Source organism: Passer domesticus, chromosome 14, assembly GCF_036417665.1.
Source record: "Passer domesticus isolate bPasDom1 chromosome 14, bPasDom1.hap1, whole genome shotgun sequence".
NCBI lineage: Eukaryota > Metazoa > Chordata > Aves > Passeriformes > Passeridae > Passer > Passer domesticus.
Genome location: NC_087487.1, coordinates 179,702 through 204,327, shown reverse-complemented (window position 1 = coordinate 204,327; position 24,626 = coordinate 179,702). Strand labels below are relative to the sequence as shown.

The 24,626-nt window shown below is 38.9% G+C and overlaps 1 protein-coding gene and 1 long non-coding RNA gene across 6 annotated transcripts in view; one reads left to right on the top strand and one right to left on the bottom strand.

The window, feature by feature from the left end:
* LOC135280701 (uncharacterized) overlaps positions 1–21,458 on the bottom strand; it is a 35,853-nt gene extending 14,395 nt beyond the window's left edge. The window contains exons 1-4 of one of the 3 annotated variants that reach the window (XR_010347554.1): positions 21,291–21,458; positions 20,844–20,965; positions 13,687–13,759; positions 10,531–11,000 (exon numbers count right to left, since the gene is read on the bottom strand). This is a non-coding gene — a long non-coding RNA (uncharacterized LOC135280701). Of the gene's footprint in view, positions 1–10,530; positions 11,001–11,042; positions 12,558–13,686; positions 13,760–20,843; positions 20,966–21,290 lie in introns of those variants that run through there. The other 2 variants (XR_010347556.1, XR_010347555.1) reach the window with 2 other exon arrangements.
* On the top strand, positions 729–22,700 carry CA12 (carbonic anhydrase 12). Of its 3 annotated transcripts, XM_064388907.1 has the most exons (10): positions 729–954; positions 3,535–3,555; positions 9,611–9,790; positions 12,286–12,428; positions 13,820–13,915; positions 15,608–15,671; positions 16,111–16,268; positions 17,325–17,451; positions 21,747–21,831; positions 22,499–22,700. In XM_064388907.1, exons 1-10 carry the CDS (start codon positions 864–866, stop codon positions 22,581–22,583), a joined length of 1,050 nt encoding a protein of 349 aa, XP_064244977.1. In that variant the 5' UTR covers positions 729–863; the 3' UTR covers positions 22,584–22,700. The 3 variants fall into 3 exon arrangements, 1 of the variants encoding a protein (XP_064244977.1); XR_010347552.1 differs by lacking the exons at positions 729–954; positions 3,535–3,555; positions 9,611–9,790; ... (3 more) ...; positions 16,111–16,268; positions 17,325–17,451 and adding an exon at positions 21,504–21,650 and having other exon boundaries at positions 22,499–22,552; XR_010347553.1 differs by lacking the exons at positions 729–954; positions 3,535–3,555; positions 9,611–9,790; ... (4 more) ...; positions 17,325–17,451; positions 22,499–22,700 and adding exons at positions 21,504–21,650; positions 22,100–22,229.
* The last annotated feature ends 1,926 nt before the right edge of the window (positions 22,701–24,626 follow it).

Below are 24,626 nucleotides of genomic sequence, written 5' to 3'. Positions count from 1 at the left end.
TATAGCAGTTAATAACAATTATAATAAATAATGTACTCAAATAAAACCAATGATCTCTTCAATCCTACCTTGTGCTCCTCCACTATCCTCACTTTAAGAGCTTATTCCTCAATCACTGACAGACAAGGACATTAACTTGTACCCTGTGCCCCTCTTTATCCCTCTCCATACATGTCCTGAATAATACCAGGTTCTGGGACTATTGCTTCATGAATTTTCAGTCCTCCCTACTTTATGTGTCCTCCTGGTTCCAAGAGCATTCAGCTAAAAAAAAAAAAAAAAAATCTGTTCCTGACAAGTTGGACAGTTTTTGTGGGAAGTGTCCATGGTCCCTTTGAGTTATTACCAGTTCCATACAGAGCCTCACTTCTCCTCCCTTCCCTCCCGTCCTCACAGTAGGCCATTATACTAGATCGGAGTGATCCAAAAATGGGAGCTGAGGGAGACTCTGAAACAGGCTAGAAACTTTACTGTGGTACAGCCCATAGGAGTACAGATTTTGAAAGCATTTTTGTCTCTGCCAAATAACTTCTCAAGTTCCATGTTTAAATTCCCTATGTGCTAGAATCTTTCCTGTGAGGACCTCACTAAAACTGAGGTAATGAAGGATATGATCAGTCTTCTGAGGGTGTTCTGACATACAGGCAGGTCTGATTACATCATTTGTTTTGGGTTGAGTCTCAGGAGCTTTATAAAAAGCAGTCCTAAAGGCAAGGAGAGAGAAAAGGGGAGAGGAGGGCAACAACTCATTAGTAGAAGCTCTGTATGTGTGCATTCTGCTATTTGCCACATGTGTACAAGAGAATTCTTCAGAGTGCAAAGAAACCCGTGAACTGCTGGAATATTATAAGTCTTTCCTTGAGATGTCAGCCAAGAGCTTCAGTATAGTCACAGTGGCTACTGTGCTTATTTTCTTCCTAAAGATACAGCTCTCAATGCAAGCGGCGTTGAATGGTAAAGTCTTTCAGCTTTCTATTTTATTGTCTCTTGTACCTTAAGGCAGCCATTTATGTAGAAAAATGGCATCCTTTCATTATTACTATTCCATCATGCTCAAAGCTGTATATTGTTGCAGTATGCCATTGTTTGCAGTTAGTATCCTTATTTCAATTTCTCAGAATAGGTATTCTGACTTATACAGGGAAGAGAAATTTGTCCTCTCATTTAGTGGCATTACAGACTTCTTGTATGCTCAGTATGCTTTACTTTGTGATTTTTATTTCTCAGAAAATGAAGCGGAGACTGGTCCTTTCAGAGCTAGTGTAAGCATCACACCTTTCCCTCTGCCTGTTTATTTTTAAACCAGAGAGAAAAAAAAATCAATCTCTGTAAAGCACCCTACACACTAGAAGTCATTCTCATACATTGGAAAAAAGACTAGTTTCAGGAGGTTGGCACTCTTCCCTCTCTTTTTAGGAGTGAGTGTTAATCTATTCAAGCTGATTATAATAAATTTTCATTTTTTCAAACTAATTTTAACCTACCTGGTGTTATTATAGGATATGAGGGGAATTGTTCTAAAGTTTTGTGTTACTCAGCATGTATATTCATGGGATAAAAATCCAGGAGGTTCAAACATAATGCAGAGCTTTTGGTTCATGGAGAGCTCTGCCAGGACAAGCATTTTACTAGTTTTTTTGCATAAGCAGCAAAATGTATGGAATTCAAACTTTTAAAGTCATCTTCTTAATTTGTGCATATGTCCTCTGAAAAAATACCTATAGTCTATAGCAGAATCTTCCACCTGAAGGAGAGAGGTTCCTAGAAATTGACGCTTTCCAGAACAACAGAATAAATAAAGCTTGATGCTTTACATGTGCTTTCTGTGACCATACAAAAGGTTTGGAATTTAAAGGATTTGTTGAAAAGATACATTTTATGATACATCCTGAAGGGAATTCTAGAGAGTGCCTGTCTCAGACTTAACTGGAACCTGATCCAGTTAAGAAATGGCAAGAGCTACAGTATCTGCCTGTCTCAGACATCTTTCCAAGTAGATTATCATACCTACAACCATTCACACTTTCCTAGCTCTCAAGTGGCACTGGAAATGTATTTTTTCCCTGGCTGTTGATCAGTAAAATGCAGGTACACTGGCTCTAGGAACCTCCTCTGCCATGCATGGGTACGTAACTGTGTTACTAATCAATACTCATCCCAACATTAACAAAGAACCAGGAGAGTGTTCACAGACATAAAGCCATTGAGTATTCACTTCTAGATGTGAATCCTCCAATTTGACAGCATGTGACAGTCTGCCTGACTCTCATTTCATTACCAGGCAGAATAAAAGCAACTGTGGGAATCCTTAAAATCAGAGGGTTTTGGGAAAGCTGCAAAAGGCAGGCCTCAGAGACAGCAGAACTGCGATTAGAGCTAAGCAGTGGCCATAAGATTTGTCAGCAGAAAAGTTATATAAGAAGTAGAAAGTAAGGATGAATAGAACAATGGTTTGTGTATTACCACTTGGCTAGAATAGCTCCCTAAGCTACAGAAAAATATATCTAGTGAGATATTAGGAAGTTCTAAGCTTAATAATGGAGCTCTGTGCATTGTGTTTAATGCTTAGATGCAGGTATTGTATTCGAAATAAGCAAGCATTGTTTTAACCAAAGGTATGTGTGCTTATAGTGATTGGTTAGAACTACTGTCAATATGCTTTTGCTTTGTGTGATTGGTTAAAAAAATATTCAAGTAAGTTGTAACATTAAGTTCTTTGTCTGCTGCTGGGGATGTGAGCTGCTGGCATCTTCCCATTGTCATAACCATGTAATGAGAGTGATGCTGGAAAATACAACAGCTTGAGACTCCTTCCCCAGCAGTCCCGCCCCTTTCATGGTTTGTATATTGACCCCTGGCTGGCAATAAAAACCTTGCTCAGGGTCTGAGGTTGGCAGCTCTCTGTGTTCATTCAGACAAAATCAAGAAGTTTCTGCCATCTGGTCATTGATTCATCTCCAGATCCAAGATGAAATTACTATAAAAGTGCCTCAGGCCTACCTACAGCAGCTCTATAGCTATGCTCACCACAAAGTCATAAGGGTAGCAAACTGCAGATCATCAAAATGCTCGCAGGTTAAGGAATACTTCACTTAGCAAAAGACTTGAAGATTTCACTTTTGTGTCAAGTGGCATAACTGACCAAAATATTGTAAGTGCTTAAAAGTGATTGTTTTAAGGGTGCTGTGGATTATAAAAATCATCACTTTGACGTCTCATACACATTTTAATGGTCAATAAGAGCATGAACACATCACAGTCTTGCCCCAAGACTTAAGTAACCACAAGAAATTCACCCCTATGGGCAGGATCACAGGGATAATTATAGTTACAATTTGAGTGAGAAAGGTTCATAAAATATCAGAAAGTTTGAAAATATCTATGCTTTTCTATGTTTTGTTCAACAGCTGGGACTAGAACAATAGACAAAAGTATTGCAACATTCAATACATGGGTTTAAGTAGCAATTTGTTTCTCTGCAGAGTAAGATCAATTTCAAATACTCACAGTAATATTTCCTTTTTCTTTAAACAGCATCAAAATGGTCTTATATTGGTAAGTACTAATTCAAACATACAAAGTTATGGCTTTCTTCTGTGCTTTAAAGACAACTGACCAAATGTATTCGGGTGAGTACTTACTGGGGTCACAATCCTTACCCAGGTTTGAATCTGGTCAATTTTCTTGAAATCTGTTATTCATCCACCAGGTTTCATATCTAGGTGAGAATCAGTTACTGAATTCTAAATTTTCTTGTGGAATGACAAGATTTTCAGCAGACTAAAGCTGGCCCTACAACTGCAGATGCTCCCTGAAGCCCTCTGTTTCCTCAGCTGTCACATTCCAGCCCAGAACTGCAAAGAGAATTCTCTCCCTACCCACATGAGTCTTCTTTTTAAAGTAGAATCAGAATTCAGTAAGTCACCTGTATTCTGTTATTGGACACTCAGGTCCCCAAAGATCCCAGCAATGACAAAGCAAAATAAATCACCTTTAGGAAAGCAGTGTTAATTTGTAACTAATCATTTTAGTAACCTACTAACTGAGAAGGACCTGGTGGCTGCTCAAGAAAGAATTATCTAGAGTTTTTCTTTCAATTGATCAAATCTCTAGCCAGGTATTTCCTCATTCAGAGTAGCATTTTACATGCCAAATACCCACACAGAAGTAGGCAGTATGGAGAATCTCAGAAAAAAATGCTTGTTCTTAAGTTTTTGGTGCTGCTCCAAGACAACACAAATAACCTCTGAGACTGAACTTGCTGCTAGAAACTCCTCCTTTTGGCTGTGCTCCTTTTTACCTGACTGGCTTCATATAAGCAGGAGAACTGCCAGCTGCGTGTCTATCTGCCAGTGTCCACACATAGACCTCACATTCCCAGTAGTGAAAAAGCTTGACATGGCTTTAACAAAAGCCTGGGTTTTCCACTTTGACAGCAGCCATCAGAAAAATCTAACCCTGCTGGTTAGTAAAGAAAACAAGACTTTTTTTACTACCATGAAAGCAGAAGTTTTGCCCTGCTTTCTAGATTAAATTAGTTACTTCTCCCTTCCTAGGAATTTGGGTACTAGTGTTGATTTCAAAGTATGTTATTTTCAGTGTCCAACTTCATCAATTCCTGTTAAGCTCTTCTATACTGCAGTCTGATTTTGACATTCTAAATGTAAGGAGGATAAAGAGAAGGTTCACAAAACATTATCTTTTCCCTTCAGCTATAGATTTTGAAACATATCTAGAAAAACATATGAAAGCAAACATATAAAAGTAACTTCAAAAAACTGATGTGGCAACTGAATTTGTACAGAATATACAGAAAAGCAGAGGTAGAGCATTGATCCCTACAGAGAAAAACAGCTATTAGAGAGACTGTGCTAAGCCAGGAAAGAGCCCCTCCATACTTTTCTACTGATCCTTATGGCATTCTAAATCTTCCACTGTTTACCTTTACCCCTGAAACACTCTGCAGTGCCTCTCACTGAAAATAAGTCAATAGGAATGGAAAGGAAATCAAGCCATTATAACCACAGTGCAGACTGATGTCAAGATGAGGGTCAAGGTACAAGATTAAGGATGGAGGAGAAATTTGAGTGCTCATTGTCAGAGATTTCTATTTGTTGAGTATTTTACATATTTTACAATATGTAAAACTGAGTGTTGATGCAGTGTTAGTATCTCAGGCCAGAGTGACAAAGCAAGATGACACCGCATGTGATCAGGCCTTATCTATTCAGCATAGGTTTTCCAACGACATGAGAGTTCACCTTGTCTATAACGGAAACTACTGCATTAGATACATCAAATATAAAGGCTAAACCTCTCCTGCTTGCTTCTTCCTTAGCCAAACTACAGCAATGCTATTTCTTCCTGGTTTTGCTACCCTTGTATATAGAGCAAGAAAAAGAGCCTGGAGGAAACACCACAGAGCTGTGAGGCCTGAGCTCTCCACCCCTGGTGACAGGCTTGCTTTGTGTTCTCTGAAATGTAGCTCTTACCTTCTGTAAGATCAACAAAGTACATCAAGTGTATCATAAGGAAAGCATTTTCAGTTAAAGAGCTGAAAGAGTGGTTCCAACACCCTGCAGCTCAGGACAGCATATGCAAGCAGATTTTGGCAATCCTGCTGTTTGGCTGTGAAGTGCAGGCTGAAGTCTTCTACCCCAGAAAAAAAAACAGTAGAAGTGGATGTTAGGCTTCAATTCTTTGCATTCTGGCTCTTTTTCTCTACTGTAAGTGGACTGGAATGAATTCAGAAAACCAGAATCATCCCTTCAGAGTGAACAGGCAGCTACAATGGAGAAAACTAGCTTTGCAGACAAATTTAAGGTAATAGTGCCAACGGAATTATTAACACACTTTAGCAGTAATAGTGCCAACAGAATTATTAATGTACTTTAGCACGTGAAGAGACAACTTCATACCGTAATGCAGGCACAAGAACTATTGATGATAGACATCAGGCTAATTGTACTTGAAAACTCTTTTATTCTGCTGCTGCCAAATACTCCAGGTCAGTGGTGTGCTGAGAACCTCTGATAAGACCCTTCCATTTCCCCTTCAGAAATGCCAGCTTTAGTGAACACACTAGAACATGCCCCAGATTTCTCAATGCAGTAACAGCGACAGCTACAGCCCTTGGCAATTCCTCTATCTCACAAGCTTCCCTCTGGACACACGTGTGAAAGATACACAGATATTGGCTCTGTGTGCACAGAATGGTATTTACTGAGCATTGAGCAAAATGGAAACCACATGGTCATGTCACCATGGCAGGGAACCTGGGCTCAGCCTTCGCCACCACCTCAGCCCTGGGCAAACGGTAGCTTTACAGCTTCCACCTGGCTGAAAACAGGGAAAAGTGTTCTGCCTGGCTGCAAAAATACCACAGGCATTCCCTGTGTTACTGACTCAATGTATTTTACTACATTACTTCAGATCAAGAGAGCATAGACTGTGAGAAGCTGGAGCAACACGAATATTAATTGGTCATCAGAGCAACAGTCTGTTGGTACCACTGGTGTCTCATAGGGCTGTTTTCTCCTTATCTTAAATGGGCCAATGTATATATCCTGGGAAGAGACACCACTGTTCATGAAGGAACATCTGTCCTGCATTGCCCAGCAGCACCAGTGTTGTTGGGGCTGGCTGGAAAGCACAAAACTGTCAAAGGAAATGTTACGATGGACACATGCAGTCTTGGTGCTGAGGGTGTTTTGCTCAGCTCACTGGGTAATGGGCAGCCAGAAAATCCAGAAAATTGTTCCTGCTTTATTTACGGACATCTTTTATTAAATAGCTGTGAGGGCACAGTCAGGCTCAGGGCTATTTTCAATGTGGTATGGGAACATGATCCTGCAAACTTGTGTCAAGCAAAGCAATCCACAAGCTGGATTTGAGCAGCCTGAGTTTGCACCCCCTAGGGCAGGGAATGCTCTTCGCAGCACTGGGAGCAGTGGTAGCAGGAAGGATCTGACTTCCACTGGCACCAGCAGCTCCCTACCTTAATATGCTCACTCCAACAGCTGAATTAGAGTGTTGGGGAGGTAGAATAGGCCTATGGTACATTTAGTGCTCTGCTGACACAGTCCTGGTGGGATCCTCAAAGCAGCAAACATTTCTGAAATGCCCAGGTCACAAATGTGTCACTCAAAAAGGAAATTAACTTTGAAGATAATTTTTCAATACTTCTTCTGTTAATATCTTTTGGGATTTGTAGCACAGGCCAATCTGACATGCACAAGCTCTTCTTTATTCAGTAGTGATCAGACAAAGCCTTTATAAACACAATGTGATTTCCACTGATTTTTTCTGAGTGTACTGGCACAGAAAAAGGAAAATCTGGTTCACAATCAATCATACATTTTCAGCAGACCTAACTGAGAAATGCCTTCCAGCTGGGTGGTTTATCTACCTTGGAAATCTCAATTTTACATATGCAAAACTAAGCTGCAGTGAGCTCAGCTTTTTGAGACAGGAGTTTTGAGGCACTGAAATTAGAAAGACTCTGTGATAAAAGACAGAACTTTTATAAAAACTGGGTTTGTACCAAAAAAGAGGTCTTTGGTGGTTTTGTTGTTGGTTTGTGGCTTTTTTATTTATTCATTTTTTTTTAAATTGAGCAGGAATGAGAATCAAGCAAAATGTTCTATAGCTTAAAGGCCTGTGAGTGGAGTTGCAGATTTATGTCAAGAAAAGGGTCAAGGTACATAAAGACTGTGATAGCTGCATCATTTTATAGAAAAGACAAAAGCTTTCCTTCTGAACTGGCAACGTAGGTGTTAAGTTCGCATATTCTTTTGCCAGCTCTTCTAGACATTTAAGTCATCCAAACACAGTACTGAAAAATGATTGGTACTTCATGAGTCCCTGGCTGGGACTAGACTTCTATTTTATATATTAATCACCTACTTAATTATCAAGTCTCCAAAGCTGAGATATGTAACATATTAAAATCTTCTTGCAAACTCATTAACTTATCAAACCTTTTAAAATCTTTGAAGTCTTTTTACAATAAAGGGTTCTCACCAATTTTCTGACATTGCTGTAATCTTAATTCCTTGAAAACTGTTAAATTTCAGTGTAATTGTTTTGCACAGTAAGCTTGAACCTAAGAAACTGTCATTTCTTGGTATATCCTAATGCATATTTTCCTGGGAAATAGTCTTTAGTATGTATTCCACAGTATGGAATTTATGCTCTTCTGGATGTATTTGTTATTTGCAAAAAATAGGTACAGGAGGGGCTTCTATAATGTCAGCATAACACTTATTAGCTTTTTAAAATCATTTCAGCAACTTTAAAATAGTATCACAAGGACGTAAGAAGAAAGAAATTTATGTCATTGTCAGTGAACTGGAGTAAAAAATTTAAGTTACAGCAACAACAAAACCTATTTATACTGAAAAGCACTGATTGAGTCTGAGTATCCAAACTGCAAACGTCACCTGCTAACCCTATGTCTTGAATACTCTTAAACAGCTTTACCAAGACAGTAAGTCTGTCTTTAAGTGCCAGAACTGATCTTGTTGAGTCTGTCATATGTATTATGTTTAAGAAATATTCACCCCCACTATCCATTTACTTGGCAATTGTCTTTCATGTAAATAAGGTGAACTGCTAATAATATCCTCCTGCCTGTTAATTTCCTTCAGAAAATACCTGAACTGGCTTTGCCACTGATTACCTGATTCTCAAAGAAGCCACTGGGAATATTATAGTTTTGGAAAAGAAGCCTTCTAATCAAAGACTCAAGGGACTCAAGTTTAGGAGAAGTGAGAAATTATATCCTCTATATTATAAGTACTTCAATGAGGAAAAAAAGTATGGGAACAGCAGGCTCACAGTGAAAAGCAAGCTGCCAAGGAGAGTAATTATCCATTGGGCACTAATGAAATATCTTTTATCTGCAACACTTAAAGGAAGAGTAGATGTTTATTCCCTTCTGAAAAAAATGGCCTTATGGAAGTAGATATTTATCCAGGGAGACCCAGTGTCCTGTGTTACACAGATCAGACTGGGTGATCCCTAAGGACCTTCCTGCCTTGGAAAGAATCATGAATGTTCAGAGACAAGGAGAAACAAAAGTGGCAAGTACCTCTTCTGGTATTTAAATCCAAATCATCTCATCCTACTCTCTGTAAACAGCTGCTAGCTGTTAACGTGCAATTAAAGCAAAGGCACAATTAAAATTCTCTTGATATTATCTATTCTTTGTAGATCTTACCTTGGGCAAAAGGCTGTGGTGAAGAAAAGTTTCACCAGAGTTTGAGTAAGTTATTGCAGGTCAAATTGCCATAACACCTTTGATTTTTGCAAGTTAGCTCTTCACTGTAGGTTATGAAATCCCTTTAGATAGTGCCATTCAGTTTGTATAGTAAGGAAAAGTCTGAGGGTCTGATATAATCAGACCTGTCCCTAGGTCACAACACCCTCAGAAAAAAGATCATACCCTTCATTACCTCCACTTTAATGAGGTCATTTTTTAAAAAAGAAAAGTCCTAAAAATTCAGAAAAGGCTTCTTTTCCAAATTTTTTGTGAAGGCTGACACAGGAGAATTTCTGTGTTAACTGCATAGTGAAGGTTTGACAAATGTGTCTCTGTTAATTCACACAGGTCCTGATGGAGAGAAGGCCTGGCCAAAGAAATACCCATTTTGTGGAGGAGTATTCCAATCACCAATTGATTTCCACAAAGCTATTCTCCAGTATGATTCTAATCTCTTGCCTTTAGAATTCATAGGCTACAATGTGCCCTCCACTGACCAGTTTACATTGGTCAATAATGGCCATTCAGGTAAGGGAGCTCATGGACAGCAAGGAATGGTAAAAGAAAGAGCTGCAGAAACTCACTGGGTTTTTTTTTACTTCATGGGTGGACTCCTTTGATTATCAGATTAAATTAAGCTGCTAATCAGATGAGAAAGCCTTCATATCAGCATACATACATCTACAGAACAGGCTAGAAAAATCTGGGAAAGTACTAAGTACAAATGGATTCCCAGTAAGTCAAATTTTAATTAGAATTAATGCCCAAGGTTTTTTTATTACTTTGGTTGAGGTGCGCTGAAACAGAAACAGACTTTGTGATTTTGCTAAAAAAGGGATTGACTGATAACATATGAGCAATAGGTCTCTTCAAAGCAGCTCAACTGAATTACGTGAGGGTATGGGGAAGAGGAAAAAAAAGTAGGAGCACCATTCTGTTCTTTTGACTAGAGATAGAAACCTCTTTAGTGTAGGGTAAGATAGACAGCAATACCTAGTGATAGGTAAGAAGACAGAAAAATAATTACAAACAGGTGTACAAACAAGTCCTCCCCACAGCAGCCCCAAATCAGTGCCAGTACAGTAGGTAAAGGCAGAGATGGTGCTGTCTCATAAAGGTCTCCTATAACATAATATACAATACCAGTGAGTCAGCCCTACCATTTTTCATTCCTTCCTGAAACACTTGAAGACTAGAAATAAGAATAGTTATAAAGCCTTCCTTCTTTGTATCCTCCTTTATTGCAGAAGTATCAAAATAACCTCCATTATAAAATGACCTCGCATGCTTGGTTATGAATTGACCAACATGCAAGAATCACTTTTTTAATAATTTTTTCAGTGAAGTTGACCTGCTCAATTGAACATCATAAGCCCATTCTTCAGTAAGGGCCAACGTCTTGGGACAGACTCCTGGTTTTACTCTTGATCAATTTCTCTTTTAAAATCAGGTTGCTTCAGACTAGGAATGGCTGGAACAACCTTTTCTTGTGAGCCTTCATTTCCTAAAAGTCCTTCTCAGTCCTGAGTGAAAGACTGGACTGTCACAGTTGAATCCACCAGGCTGATGTGGCAGGCAATAGGCAGAGAAGGAAATATTGTCATTGTGTACTTGAAGGGTGCCAGAGTGCAGAAGGAGTCAAAAGAACAGCACTGAGAGCCTGTCCCTCCCAAAACAGTCACACAGGTAAAAGCAAATTCCTTGGAGAACCTAAGTCACTACCACTGTCAGATCTCACCTGTAAAATATGAAGTTTGATTATTTCCTAAAGAAAGTCGAGACAAAAGTATAACACCTTCAAGAAAAAGGGAATTAATTTCCAAGGTGAGTGCCTTCCTAGAAAGCAGTAGAGATGCATCCTACTCTAGAAACCACACTTAGATAAAAATTAATTACCTCTGAGTAACAAAAAAATTAGCCTCTGTTGGACTGATCATTATACCATCTGCTGCTAACTTCTCTTTCAGCTAGATTAAACCAGTAGGATGCTTAGTATTGTGCTGTCAAGTCATTCCTACATGATGTTTGATGTTCTCCACCAGCCAGCTCATCCAGACACAATCACCTACATCAGCTACACTGAAAATAGTAGAGTTCAAAAAAAAAACCCCTTTCAGTAGGAGTCTAAAAATACAGAGGGTCACAGCTGTTACTTCACTACAGTTTTGAGCCTTGTTTCCCCTGAAAAACATGTCCAGGGCAGTCCAAAACCAAACTGTATTCAGTCTGGAAAATAATACAGATAAATTGCAAAACAATCAATGTGTTCTCGACATAAGCCGTTGCTTTAGGAAGTACCAAATGCTCCAAGTGAACAACTGAGAAGTTTCTGCTAGGTTGAGAATTACTACTATAATTTTTACACAAAAAACCCCCAACAAGCCAGCCTGCCTTCCCCACCCAAAAGCCTTAATGAGGAGAAGGGAGGTTCATGCATAAAATGTCACCTTCCAGCAGGTCAAGAGAGGAGATGCTTGTTCTTAAGACCTAGGGTTATCTTGCTGCTCAACATGAGTGTTCTGGATTTTGGGAGCAGCAAGGAAAGGGAGGAGTTTATTTGGTTTTATCCTGTGTCCCTAAAAGAAGATTAAGAGGCGGCAGAGTTCAATATAACATGGGATATAGATTACCATGAGAAATAGTAATTTATGAAGCCATTTTCAACCATTATTAAGGGGATTGAAAGAACATACATGAGCTTAAATTTTGCTTTGACAATGATTGTCTCTTCAATGTCTGAGATAAATTCACATTCTTCAAAGACTTCCACTAGCAACAATTGTCACATAAAATTCATGTATTTAGGAAAATAGAAATGGGTATGTTCTAAATCCTGATCTACCAAAAAAGGCTTAAAGAGAACAGAAGTGTTTATCTCCTACTATGGACTGAGATGGATTTGAGTCAAGAATCTGCTTTTTTCATGATCCATATATTATATACTTAGACTTGGTATTTTTATTTGTCCTGTTCCTGAGAGCTGTGGTATCATTTGTTCCTGTCTGGTTTTGATCTGCTTACAGTGAAAATGTATCTGTCACCTGCTATGTCCATCAGAAACCTCCCATTTGAATACACTGCATCTCAGCTTCACTTGCACTGGGGAAACCGAAACAAGTCCGAAGGCTCTGAGCACACCGTCAGTGGGAAGCATTTTGCAGCAGAGGTAATGCAGGCCAGCTCAGATCGGGGGAAGCAAAGAAGATTGGGTAGGTTCTATTGTTTCAAAGTGGGATCTCTGTCTTGGGTAAATGACTGTAAAAGGTTGTGAGGTTCTAAGCCAAGTATTTACGATCTGGAGATATTAAAAAAAAAAAAAGGGTTGTGCACAACAACAACGACGATAAAAATGGATTCGGATGTACTAAGTCAGGGAGTTGGAGTTTAGATTCTGAACTCAGAACTGGCACCAGGTCACCTGAGGTAATTTTTAGCTGTACAACAGTGCTGCTCTGTTTACCTTTTCTCACCTTCTTCTGTACAGTAACTATGGTAGTCTGTTATTTTACAGGTTGTTCTTCTGTAGTAGGTTTTAAATATTCCTTGTTTTAGGTTAATGGTTCATTCCATGTACCCCATTTGGCTTCCCTGATGGTTCAGTCCTGAGTTGTCTACCCCAAGATTTTCCCACCAAGTGTATGTCAATCCTCCGTCTATCAAAGATAGCACACCCTTTTTGTTCTGGAATGTTCCCTGTCCTTCATCCCTTCCCTGAAGCAACATTGGATTGCAAGGTTTGCTCCTTCCCCTTGTTGGCCTCTATTGGACAGCCCTCACCCTGCACTCCTCCCTAATGCCTTCATATTGGTAAAAGGTTGTCTCCTCCCCTTATTCCCTCCCCTCCACAAAAGCAGTTTTTTCCCCTCGGTTATTGTCACTTGTCCCTGACTGCTCTAGGGAAACAAGCCTTCCTTGGAACTCAAACAAGTGATTCCTCTCAATTCCTTAGCCTCGGTGCCTCATACTGGGTTGCTGCTGTGTCACCCACGCCACAGCCGTCTGCTGCAAGGAGCTGTGAGCCCCTGTGTGCAGCGCCACCGGGAAGGTCTCCGTAGAGATTCAGGGCAGCCTCTGGTGACTGCCCATCAGTCTCAGGGAGTAAGCTGGCTGGAGAACATATTCCCTGTGGCTACAGCCCGCACTTGCAAGTGACAAACTGTTTATCTTTTCTAATTTCTAAATTATGGATTTGGGAATAGATTTTGATAAGCAGCACCAATCAGATATTTACCTCAAACTTATTAAGAAAAATAAATTAGCCAGAATAATTTGCTTGCATAACACTCCAGTAAAGATGCCTTGAAGCTGAAGTCATGAATCCTCTTTCTCCCCTTACCATGTCGGGGAGTGTGGGCTGTGTGTAACTCAGCCACAGCAGGGCTGCGAGTCCCAGGACCTTCTGCCTTTCTCTGAAAAGATCTTACCACTGCATCCAGATGTCACTGAAGAACCCTCCTGCATTGTCTTATCTTGAGGTGGCTGCATGGTCCTTTCTAACTGTGAAACATAAATGTGTGACCCAGATGCTATTGTAACAAAGTATCTCCTCCGTTGTAGCTGCATATTGTACATTACAACTCTGAGAAATACCCAGATATAACAGCAGCAATGGACAAAGCAGATGGACTGGTTGTTTTGGCTGTTCTCCTTGAGGTAGGATGCAGGATCTTTATTTTCTGTTTGTTTAGAATATGCTTTCAATCATTCAGTTATGAGAGACCTTTAATGTACCAAATCACCTACATTATATTATTATTATTATTATTATTATTATTATTATTAATAATAATAATAATAATAATAATAATAAATGCAGTGGCTGAATAAAGGATTTTCCTTTCCTCTTTCACAAAAAAAAAAAAAAAAAAAAAAAGGGCAGATTCTAGCAGCACATATCAATCCAGGAGCAAATGCCACAAAATGAGGAATTCTGAGTATTCCTCATGTTTTTTAGTAAATTATCTTCAGCTATGTTAAATCCATTTTTGTATTCATTTACAAACTAATGACTGCTAGTGTTTATCAGACAAGAGGCAACAGTGAATTTCAAGCTCATTCACTCAAAGCTGCCTACTGTAGCATGAAGCAGTTTGAACACAGCAGAGAGGCACAGGCAAGCACAACCCTGCCTTTGACCACTGTATGTAATTAGGATTTAACCACAGTCTTCTCCCTGCTAACTTCCCAGATTCTTTGAGTCACAGATTACAGAAAATGAGTATGTTCAGTGACATTTTAAGATGTCAGGACACCTTTCCAATTTTTCTCTCTTAAGTCCCACATACGAAGATAAAAATGGTCTTAAACAAAAAGAAAAAAAAATCAATAGCTTGTACATATATAATTCTTCTTGAGGATTAAAACTCCTCAGTAAGATAACTGTAAAGATAATTTTTAAATGTGAGGATTTTCTGCAGTATAACAAAGCAAACCCACAAGTTTCCACATTTCCATCAAAAAGTAAAGTGTTCCACTTAGCAAAAAAAGCTTGCATTGATATTACCCAAACTCACTCCTAGCAACTCTAAGATTCTGACAGTAATTGTGTTAAATTTCAGTTCATTTGGAAGTTGTAGCTGTGAAAAATGTCAGAGTATTGTTACACTAGGATTCTGGTTATTTCTAAGCATGGTATTTGAAAATCAAGTTAGTGAACAATGGAGATTAGGTCTTGGAAATCCTTTCAGACAGCTGGTGTGGGTATTACAGTTAATGTAAGGACGCCAGTTTACTATGTCTGGTTGCCAGAGGAGTTGCTCAGCACCAGCCCTGAAGAATTAATAAAAAAGGCATTGATTATTAGACTGAAAAGCTATTGGTTGCAGTTGAAAAACAGTCTTGTGTGATAGATGAGTCTTCGTCAGATAGCAGAGTTGTAGGCCTGTGGCCCCATGGTACCCAAGAGTCTCATTCTTTACCTCCCTGGATTGTGAGAAACAGCAGAATAAAAATGTTTGTTGGTGGAAAAATGTGGCTTTGATGGGAAACCAGGAGATGATCTGAGAAGCCTGAGCTTCTCAGCATCTGAGAACTTCTGCCTGCAACGCTCTCGGAGGAAAGGGCTTCTCTTCATTTGCACAGCACTCTGAGCAGGCAAGGGCTATAGGGTCAGTGCACACAAAAGGCCTGCACTGCTGTTATAAAGGCAGCAATACAACATAGAAGCTATTATAGCCCTGGAGCAGGAATATTATCATGGCTCTGAGGACAGAGGGAATGTTTTGAGTTATAAAATACTTATGCCATTCTAGTATATTAATGTCTGGACAGTGGAAGCCCTTGCCTTAGGACAGGCCAGAAGCAAAGACTCATGATTTGCAGCTGTTGATAATATGATCATTGCAGATTGGACCCTTCAGCCCATCCTATGAAAGGATCTTCAGGCACTTCCGGAATGTGAAATACAAGGGTGAGTGGCTAAATCAGATTGAGAATGACTGAGATTATCAGGTGTCACCCTGAGAGGAATTGAACTGGCTGAAGAAACAGTCCAGAGATCCCACGCAAATCTGTCACAGACTGTGAAAAGCTTCCAAATGCAGTGCATTCCTGGGGAGAGCGTATGGCTAACATGCCCCCTGTGATTCTGACTGGGCCTTTTTTGTTCCATATGGTGTTTTTAAATAAATATTGCGATCTTAGAGGACTCTGATTTGGTGTCTCAGACAAGATTTGTACATAGGAAGCTTAAAAGGCTGTAGTCCTTATTAAATCGGGATCACCTCTGCTAAAAGGTATTTTTCTTTTCCTAGTGATATGACACTGAAAATATTCTACTTTACTGAAAAGCAAATTTACTTCACCTGTGTAGTCATGATGCAATATTTAACACGAACCCCCTTTTTTAGATCAGAAGGTCCTGGTCCCTGGTTTCAATGTTCAAGAACTGCTTCCTGACAGACTGGATGAGTATTATCGCTACAAAGGATCGCTGACAACTCCTCCCTGCTACCCAAGCGTTCTCTGGACAGTTTTCCGACACCCTGTTAAAATTTCTCAAGAGCAGGCAAGTTCCAAAAGAGCACATTTCCCTGACTAGTGTCTGCTGAACAACAGTAAATACATATTCTCATTTCCTGGATTTCTCTTATGTTCCTGTAAAACTGAACGGTGACCTTTGCTAAAATCCTTTAAGTGGGAAGAACAGTACAGAACTGACATAAATCAATATCCCATTCTGTTTGTTGTTAGCACATTCTCAGTTGGCCAGAACAAAGGACAGACAGCTGCACAGCAATTGGTACAGTATCAGCTTGAAAAAAATCCCAGTCAAGTGAGATGAATTTTGATTTTCATTATGTACTTAGTGCCTGCTCTAAGTCTTTCCATGAGTTACCTGCAGATTATTGTTTGGGCTCCATGTCTGAACATTATTCACCAAGTATTTTGGTGCTACTTTGATCCTGATGGACTTGGGTGGGTTGGAAAGTTTCTAAAAAGCTTGTGTTGTGTTATTTATCCATCTTGACTTCCCTAACTTTTCTCCCAACTTACATTTTTTGTGCTTATCTAATTAATTTCTTTTGCTCTTAGGTGGCCACTTACCTAGACTATAAACTCACAATCACTATCTTCTGATTCACCTAATTATAGACACGGGGGAAAATATTATTAAAAAAATCTCAGATCAAATTACTGCAAGCTCCTTGTTTTGAAAATACATTCTCAGCTTCTGTCAGACCATGTCTCTACCAAAATAAAGAGCTTTTTCAAAAAGTAGCCTTTAACACTACTTATTAAAGGAGTTAGACTGTGCCACGGGGAGGGAGCATGCTGAAAAAGTCTACCATGTTTCCTCCCATCGAGTTTTCCTGGCGGACAATCTGATAGTAAGCAGTAGTTTCATTAGGATGTAAACAACATACAGGTATAGACTTGGAGATGTCACACTGTTGAAACATTATTCTGTATTTGGGTTCACCGGCCACAGGAAACTTAATGTATTAATGTATCCCCTTCCCTTTTACTACACCTTTTTCTTTTTTCCAAACACTCCCAGTGATCACACACTGGCACTGCTTTCTCAGTATTCTGTGAGCTGAACAGGTGCTTCCCTTTATAGTTACTGGCACTGGAAACAGCAATGTACTGCACAGAGAGTGATGACCCAAAACCCCTGGAAATGGTTGATAACTTCAGAAATGTTCAGGAATTCCATGAAAGACTGGTTTTTATCTCCTTCCATGAAGGTGAGTTGTATGAATGCTTCTGTGCAATGAAACAGTGCACAGTGATCTGTGTAAATGTGAAGTACTGGAATATCAGCCCTGTTCAACTGCACCACAAAACACAGCTATCTCCTTGCAGTTCACTTTGTTGCCTTTTCTTCTCATATTGCATTGGTGCATGGGCAACTGTACAAGAATGAGGTATTGCCAGGGTAGGCAAGAATTTTTTTCCACAGTGGGTATCAGGGAAGCCTTGCAACCCTTCTGATCAAAGACAAGGAGATAAAAGAAGGAAGACATGATTGGCCTTGTCATGCTTTGCAGAAGTATTTGCTGTCACTCTAAATCCTAAACAGCTCCACAGCTGAGCTGTTTCAGCCAGTGTAAGTGCTTAAGATGGCCTTATCTCACCAGTGACATTTGCTGGTTCTCAGCAAGATCAGGCTTGATCTTATGCAGACCACACATTTGTAGTTGGGAGTCCCAACTTCAGGGACACTTGTTTTGGGGAAATTACACAGAATCAGAAGAAGTCCTTGAGGATTTCAAACTTGGCAAATAAATATAATTCATAACACTGGATTGTATGATTCAGTATTACAAATTTAAAAAAAACCCCAAAAACCAACAACATTATATGGGGAAGAACTTATTCAAAAGCTTAACTCTGCAGTGTTACACAATGACAACACGTTAAATTTGGTGGGGGGCTTTGAAAGTCTGCATCTGTGGTAAGAAGCTGAGCTGTACCCCACAGAAAAACCTTTCAGTATATTGTGCAAAATGTATTGTTCCAACTTCTTTGTTGTCCTGCAAATATATACTCTTAAGCATCTGTGAAGCTGGCATGTACACTCAAGGCAGATGATTTTAGGCAAGCCACTGCACTATTTGACATGAAAAAATTTATAAAAGAAACAGCAGACTTCACCTAAAAGATTAGCCAAGAAGTAAACTTTCAAATTAATAAAATGTGTTAGCACATAATTTCAACTTTGCATCCCATTTTCTTTACTGTTTAGATGAAAAAAACAGAAAACACAAATTGTCTGTTTTGGACACAACAGAAACAATTCCCTGCAGGCACACTGCAGTAGCTATTCTAGCCATTCCTCTCGGCAGACAGACCCTTTCATAAAGTATCTCTTCTAATAGAAAGCTATAAAGAAGAAGAGTGAAAATTAGAGATCAGCCAAAACAAATCCTGGGCAAAACATTTCTCTGAAATCAGTGATGATTTAGATTTGTCACCAAAAGTTGGCTGATCTCTTAAAATGAGAATTACACTAGAAGTTCTCTTGTTGCTAGATTCTAAACATAATACCTAAGAAGATTACAAGTTTACCAAATTATCAACAGTTCCTAACATCTCTGTGATTAATATACAGACTGATACTAGTTGCACAAACAATATTTTGAGTAAATGAGAAGATGACTGAATAATGAAAGAGAGATTACATCAGCCTTTTTTCTGCTTTTATGGATTGGCCAACCAGAAAAATGCCCTGCATGGCATTCTTAAATGACCACAAAGAGGGTTAAAGCTTTCTTCTCCAACCTCCAGTCTCAAACGCTGCTAACTAGAGAGCTACTTTGATTCAGAATGGTTATTTTAATAATCTTCTTCAAATCACTGCTGAAGCCAGATTATATGCAATGATTTCGACCAGCAGAATTTGCAATGCAGCCTCCACATTTCTGAGAATAAGGCTTCCTCTGCAGGTCTTAAATCCCTGCACAATCTACAATAGCAATGCCTCTGCAGAAATGCTTCTTGAAGTACCAGAAGTTCCAGGGTGAGCACCACCCTTGTGATTACAAGAGGTTCACCATGGAATCCTCAGCAATCCAACTTCTACATTTTCTACCCTCATCCTCTATTTATCACAATTCAATACCTAGTGGGCTTGGCAAGGGTATGTTGTCAATTCCTAACAACACCTATAAGCCATTGATCTACTGAGTCTGAAAGGTCAGTGAGAAATGAGAAATGCAGTTTTCCATCTGCTTTTTAAACTGACCTCTCAGCATCTGACTATATTCCCTCTATAAATCATACTCAGTACTTAATAGTAGAAGGTAGAGAGTCACAACCCATGAAGCCAGTAACTGAAAACCTGACACTATGCTTTTCATCTAGGAATCTCCAAACATTTCACAGAAATAGAGTAAGCATTATTATTTTCACTTATGGTGGAAAATTTGACCTAGATGTGACTCTTAAAATTGTTGCTGTGAGCCAGAGCCAAACCAAATAATAACATTTGGTTCTCTCTGTGCTAAGGCACAATATTGGCTCCCACGCAGAGATGACACCAGACATAAAAACATTTTCAATGTATCTTTAAAACTGGCATGACTTAGCAGAGTTAAACTGTAGGGGTTATTGCCCATGCGGCTATTCATGCCCCAGAGCTGGTCTCTATGGCTATGAAAGACATTGCTCAGTGCTACTTTAATAGAAACCCCATTCAGTCTAAGTACATTAAGTTACAAAAGCTCATTGACTCTATCAGTGAACCATAGAAAAAATGGTCAACCCATTTCAAAAAGAGTATTCATTGCCCCTGTAATCTCACATTCCACTTACTGCAGCCAGAAAAGCTCCCTCACAGGTGCAGCCCCTCACCTAAAGGGTAAAACAAGGAAAGAAAGGGAAAAAAAAAGAAAAATAAGAAAAAATGGCTCCTGTCAAAGCTCAATGAAGTACACCTGGCTGCTGCAAGTGCCCAGCCTGATTCAGTCAGCTGCATCTCAAATAGGAACAGAGCACACCTATTAAGAAGGGAAGGAGAGGCTATGCAGAGAGTCAAGGATTGAGCCAGGCAACCACTGTAATTTGTATAAGAAATCCTGTTGTGCACACCTAAGCCCCTACCCAGCAGGTTTTCAGAGCAATGTTTCTGCCTTATCACTGACAAGCCACCTTCCCCTGAGCACAGATACAAGATGGGGCCACTGGCCTGTGTTTTGTAGCAAAATTGAAAATGACTGAGGTGTTCAGTCATCCACATTTTTGATGCCAGTAATGAGCATCTAAATTCATGCTAACTATTTATAAGAACCACATTTCAAAAAGCCTCTAATCTTTAAGGATTACACAGCAAAGCTCATGTGTGTTTGTAATGTATTTTGTCTATCAGCAATTTATTCCAATAAAATCCCCTTCATATAAATGCAGCTGGAATTTGTTACGATGTTTAAACCACCTGAGTTAAACAGGAACTCGTGTCTAGTTTTGATTAGGGTACCAGGCTGAAATACTATCTAACTAAATTTTCTAAGCAGATCCTCTCATCAAACAGAAGTGCTCCCTACCCTTTCCCTTCAAACTACAAGCTCTATTTCTACAGTTATCTCTTTGGTGTTATATTTTTGTGTCCATTTGCCACTTTTACTATGACAAAACTCACCTTTTATTAAACAGCTCCTCTTCAATTCCATGGATTGCAAGCTTCTTCCATTCAGCTGGACTTCAAATTAATGGGTCAAATGCAATTAAACTCCACATTTTACATTTGTGTTTCATCGACGGCTGATTTAATAGGAGAAAATATTTAGATGGAATACGTGAAACCTGTCACTTTGACTCTGAAAGTGCTCTGATGTTTCTTAATGTGAGAACTAATGATTTGAGGAAATATTTTTAAAAATGTGTAAATAAATTAAGAAAATACAGTTAAGAAAAGGGAGCTCACCTCCAGGATCTTTGTGGAAGCCAAAATAAATAAAAAATACCTTAACTGCCAAAAGTGTACATGAAGCTAACTAAAAAATATAGCATTATGGTAATCCTTAAGTCTTTATGCAAACAAGAGATCACTCAATTTTTCATACCAATATCCTGAATTCATTTTTACCTTTGATGCCTTTAAGCAATGTTCTCAACAGCAAAGAATATAATTCTTCAGCTGTCCACAGTCAGTAGTGCTCTCTGTGAGAGAACAAAAGGCATTGAATTTAATGTCCTTGATTGCCTGGGTTTAATTCTTTGGGCTTGTTTATGAGCTCTAATTTATATAGCATAAAAATCATACTCCTGCTATGACCTGCTGTACCAGGTCCTCCACATTGGCATTGTGACTTCAACATGTGTCTCATGTTACAGCACTGTGAACTGTGGAGCCAGCTGTGGGACTGAGACATTCCAGAAAATATCTGTGCAATGCTGCCCATTCATAGTCACAAAGTGGTGTGACAAGGCTGTAGAAAGGTTGCAGGTGCAGAATGCAAACATCGTGACAGACCAGAGACTCACCTTCTCCACTCAAGGCGATGGTATTAACACTTGTGCATGTTTTCCCTCTATTTCTTAGGTTTTGTGTTATCTGTTGTGATAGCCTGCATTCTGGGAGTTCTCGTCATTCTTGCAGTAGCGTTCTGGCTACTGAAGAGGAAAAGGTAAGATGTCTGGCTATCATATCACAAAAAAATTCAAACCGTATTTTTCCTCTGACACGTGGAAGTGCTTGCGTGTCCAAAACTTTGCACCTTTTTTATGGTGATAAAGTTTGATCTTTTAGAAGACATGATCTCTTCCTACAAACTATGATTTGTTTTTATCACTGTATACATTATTTCCTTGTGTGATATGAGGCCGGGTCAATAAAAAACTTATCCAGTTTTTCTATTTCTCAAATGCCATTTGTTCTCTTGTTCTTTTTGCTAGCACTGCTGCTCCTAATTGCTTCTTGGATCCTTCCCTGGATCAGTATGTGAAACAAGGAGAATAGAATTTTAGGAAAACCTTTCCCAAAGGTCACAACATTTTAGATGAATAAATATGTACTGCCAAAAGATCATTAAGCCACTGTTTGCTGACACAGTCAAATCCAGGAAAAAAATCTAAGATTACAAATTTTCCTACAGCCTGATTCTCTTTGCATTCAGCATTGACCTTGCATACAAGATGTGGTCTCCTGAAATATTTGAAACAATAAGCTACGTGACATTTGCACTAGTACAGAGAAAAAGAATGTCGTACATGCATAATGGACAACTTTAAGTAACTAATTGTGCTTTTCCTTCATTGGCATTACAGTTATTTAATAAATTTGTTTTAATTTAGCTGCAGAAAGGGAGGTGGAGACAACAGAGGAGTCATCTACAAACCAGGCATGTGCAAGGAGAAAGAAGACATCTCCAAAATTTGATGCCCTGCTCTGTCACAAAAGCCCCTTTTCATTCATAGCACTGATTTATTTTGCATTAGTGAAACACATCACTTGTTCTTGGCTAATGCTAACCCTCAATAGAGTTCTAAAAACACATACCAGTCAAGTCTTCTGTAGCCCTTGTTTTCTTGTTTTCCAGAGAGATATGATCAGTAAATTCCCCTGAGCTGAATTCCTCACCACATTCTTTTCATGTCTGCTGCTTACTGAGTCTGGGTGTTTTATTTGATTTTACAGTTAATCCTAAACTCCAGTTTTATGGTTTGTTTAGCACAGGTTTTCTCATAGGTATTCAAATCTGAAGACACTCATCAAGCTATAAGAACTCTTCCCTGCTAAAACAGGGCATTGATTTTAGCAGCATGAATATAAACAAGATAAAGGGCAAACTGTATTTGACACCAGTATTTGAACTGGGTTGTTCAGCAAATACAGTTTTGAAAAGTGCAGGATATGATGCCAGTGTATTTACCAATGGAATTGTAATATTAGAGGAAAAGACAAGTGTAAACACAATGAAAACCACATGGATTATTAATGGGGTTCAAGCCCAGGTACTCAGTGCTGAGGAAACACTACTAGGGGAACAGCTCACTTTCCAGCTATTACACAACCCCACAAATCTGTTAAGACTGTCGGCCCCTCTCCGTCACAGGAATTAGAGAAGAAGATTGTTTTATTATTCTGCTCTTATTTATAGTGTATGAATGATGTGAAGATAATGTAGTTGCTCCTGCTTTTAAGCAGACTTTTCATTTAACCACAAAATCCTGATAGATTACAGTATATATTACAGCTGCAATTACACAGTATACTTTTTTTCCAATTTAGTTCTCTTAGTAATCTAATTCTTAGAAAGAAATCTATATTTTCTTTTCAAACCTCATAAGCTAGATACTCAGAGTTTGATTATGCATTTTTGGAAGTGAGAAGCATAAACCTGATTCCACTGCAGACAATGTGGAAAGTCATTGACTTCAGGAAGAATAGGGGGTATCCAGCCTACCCTGATGCATACAGAATTCCTCTTAAATCTGACATCTACCGTGCAGATCTGAAATGTCTGTACTTCAGTATGCACTCAGGAAGTAACAGACACAGGATTATACCTAAAATAACTTCAGGTCTGAATGCTGCTAAACACTACTGGGTAAATTTCAGTCTGAACTTTATACTTATATATATTTTGTATTCCATTGCAGCATCACCACGTCTGTGACTTTAAAGAAATAAACTCTTATCATACATGTTTTCTTCTTTCAAGATGGCAGATTCAGACTGTTTCAGGATAGAGTGTTCTAGATTCTTCCTCTTCCATCCCCAAGTAAACCATGTGATGTCATAAGCAGGCTTTTCAGTGCAAGGAGAAATAACTTATTAATACTAACTGTACATGAAATTTAGAAGCACAATCTTACAACTGAGTACACTGCATATGCCAGCATTTTTATCCCACATAAACAAGCACATAATCTTACTGAAATGTTTGACATTACTTAAAGAGCAGCATTTGTGTGCTACAGGGAACATAACTTACTCTTTGAATAAAGGTGTTTAAAGAAAAAATTACGTAATAAATTTTTCGCTATGTCTTTGTCTATGCTTTTCTTGGTTCTTCTAGAATAGTAACATTTTATTGTGTATTTTGACCTTTACCTCAGCTGATTAGAAACATCCATCAATCACTTTCTTTTGCACGTAGCATCTTTGATACCTGTAAAAAGAAGCATAAACCCCTCAGCCAAACACTACATGCTTACTGTAAGGAAAATCTCAGAGTACCAGCAAACATATTAAACATAATACACATTGGGCAGAAAATATCTCCTTCAAAATTTTTTCCTAAGCAAAAGAACAATCTGAAGAGGAATTAATATAAATCATATTCCTGCTACTCCTGCTTATAACACTCTCTAATTGCATAGAGGTGTGAGAAACAATCTCTCACTGTAAAATTTCAAAGGTTTATCAAATCTTGACAAAATACAACAAAAGACTGAATAAGGATAAATACAGCACACT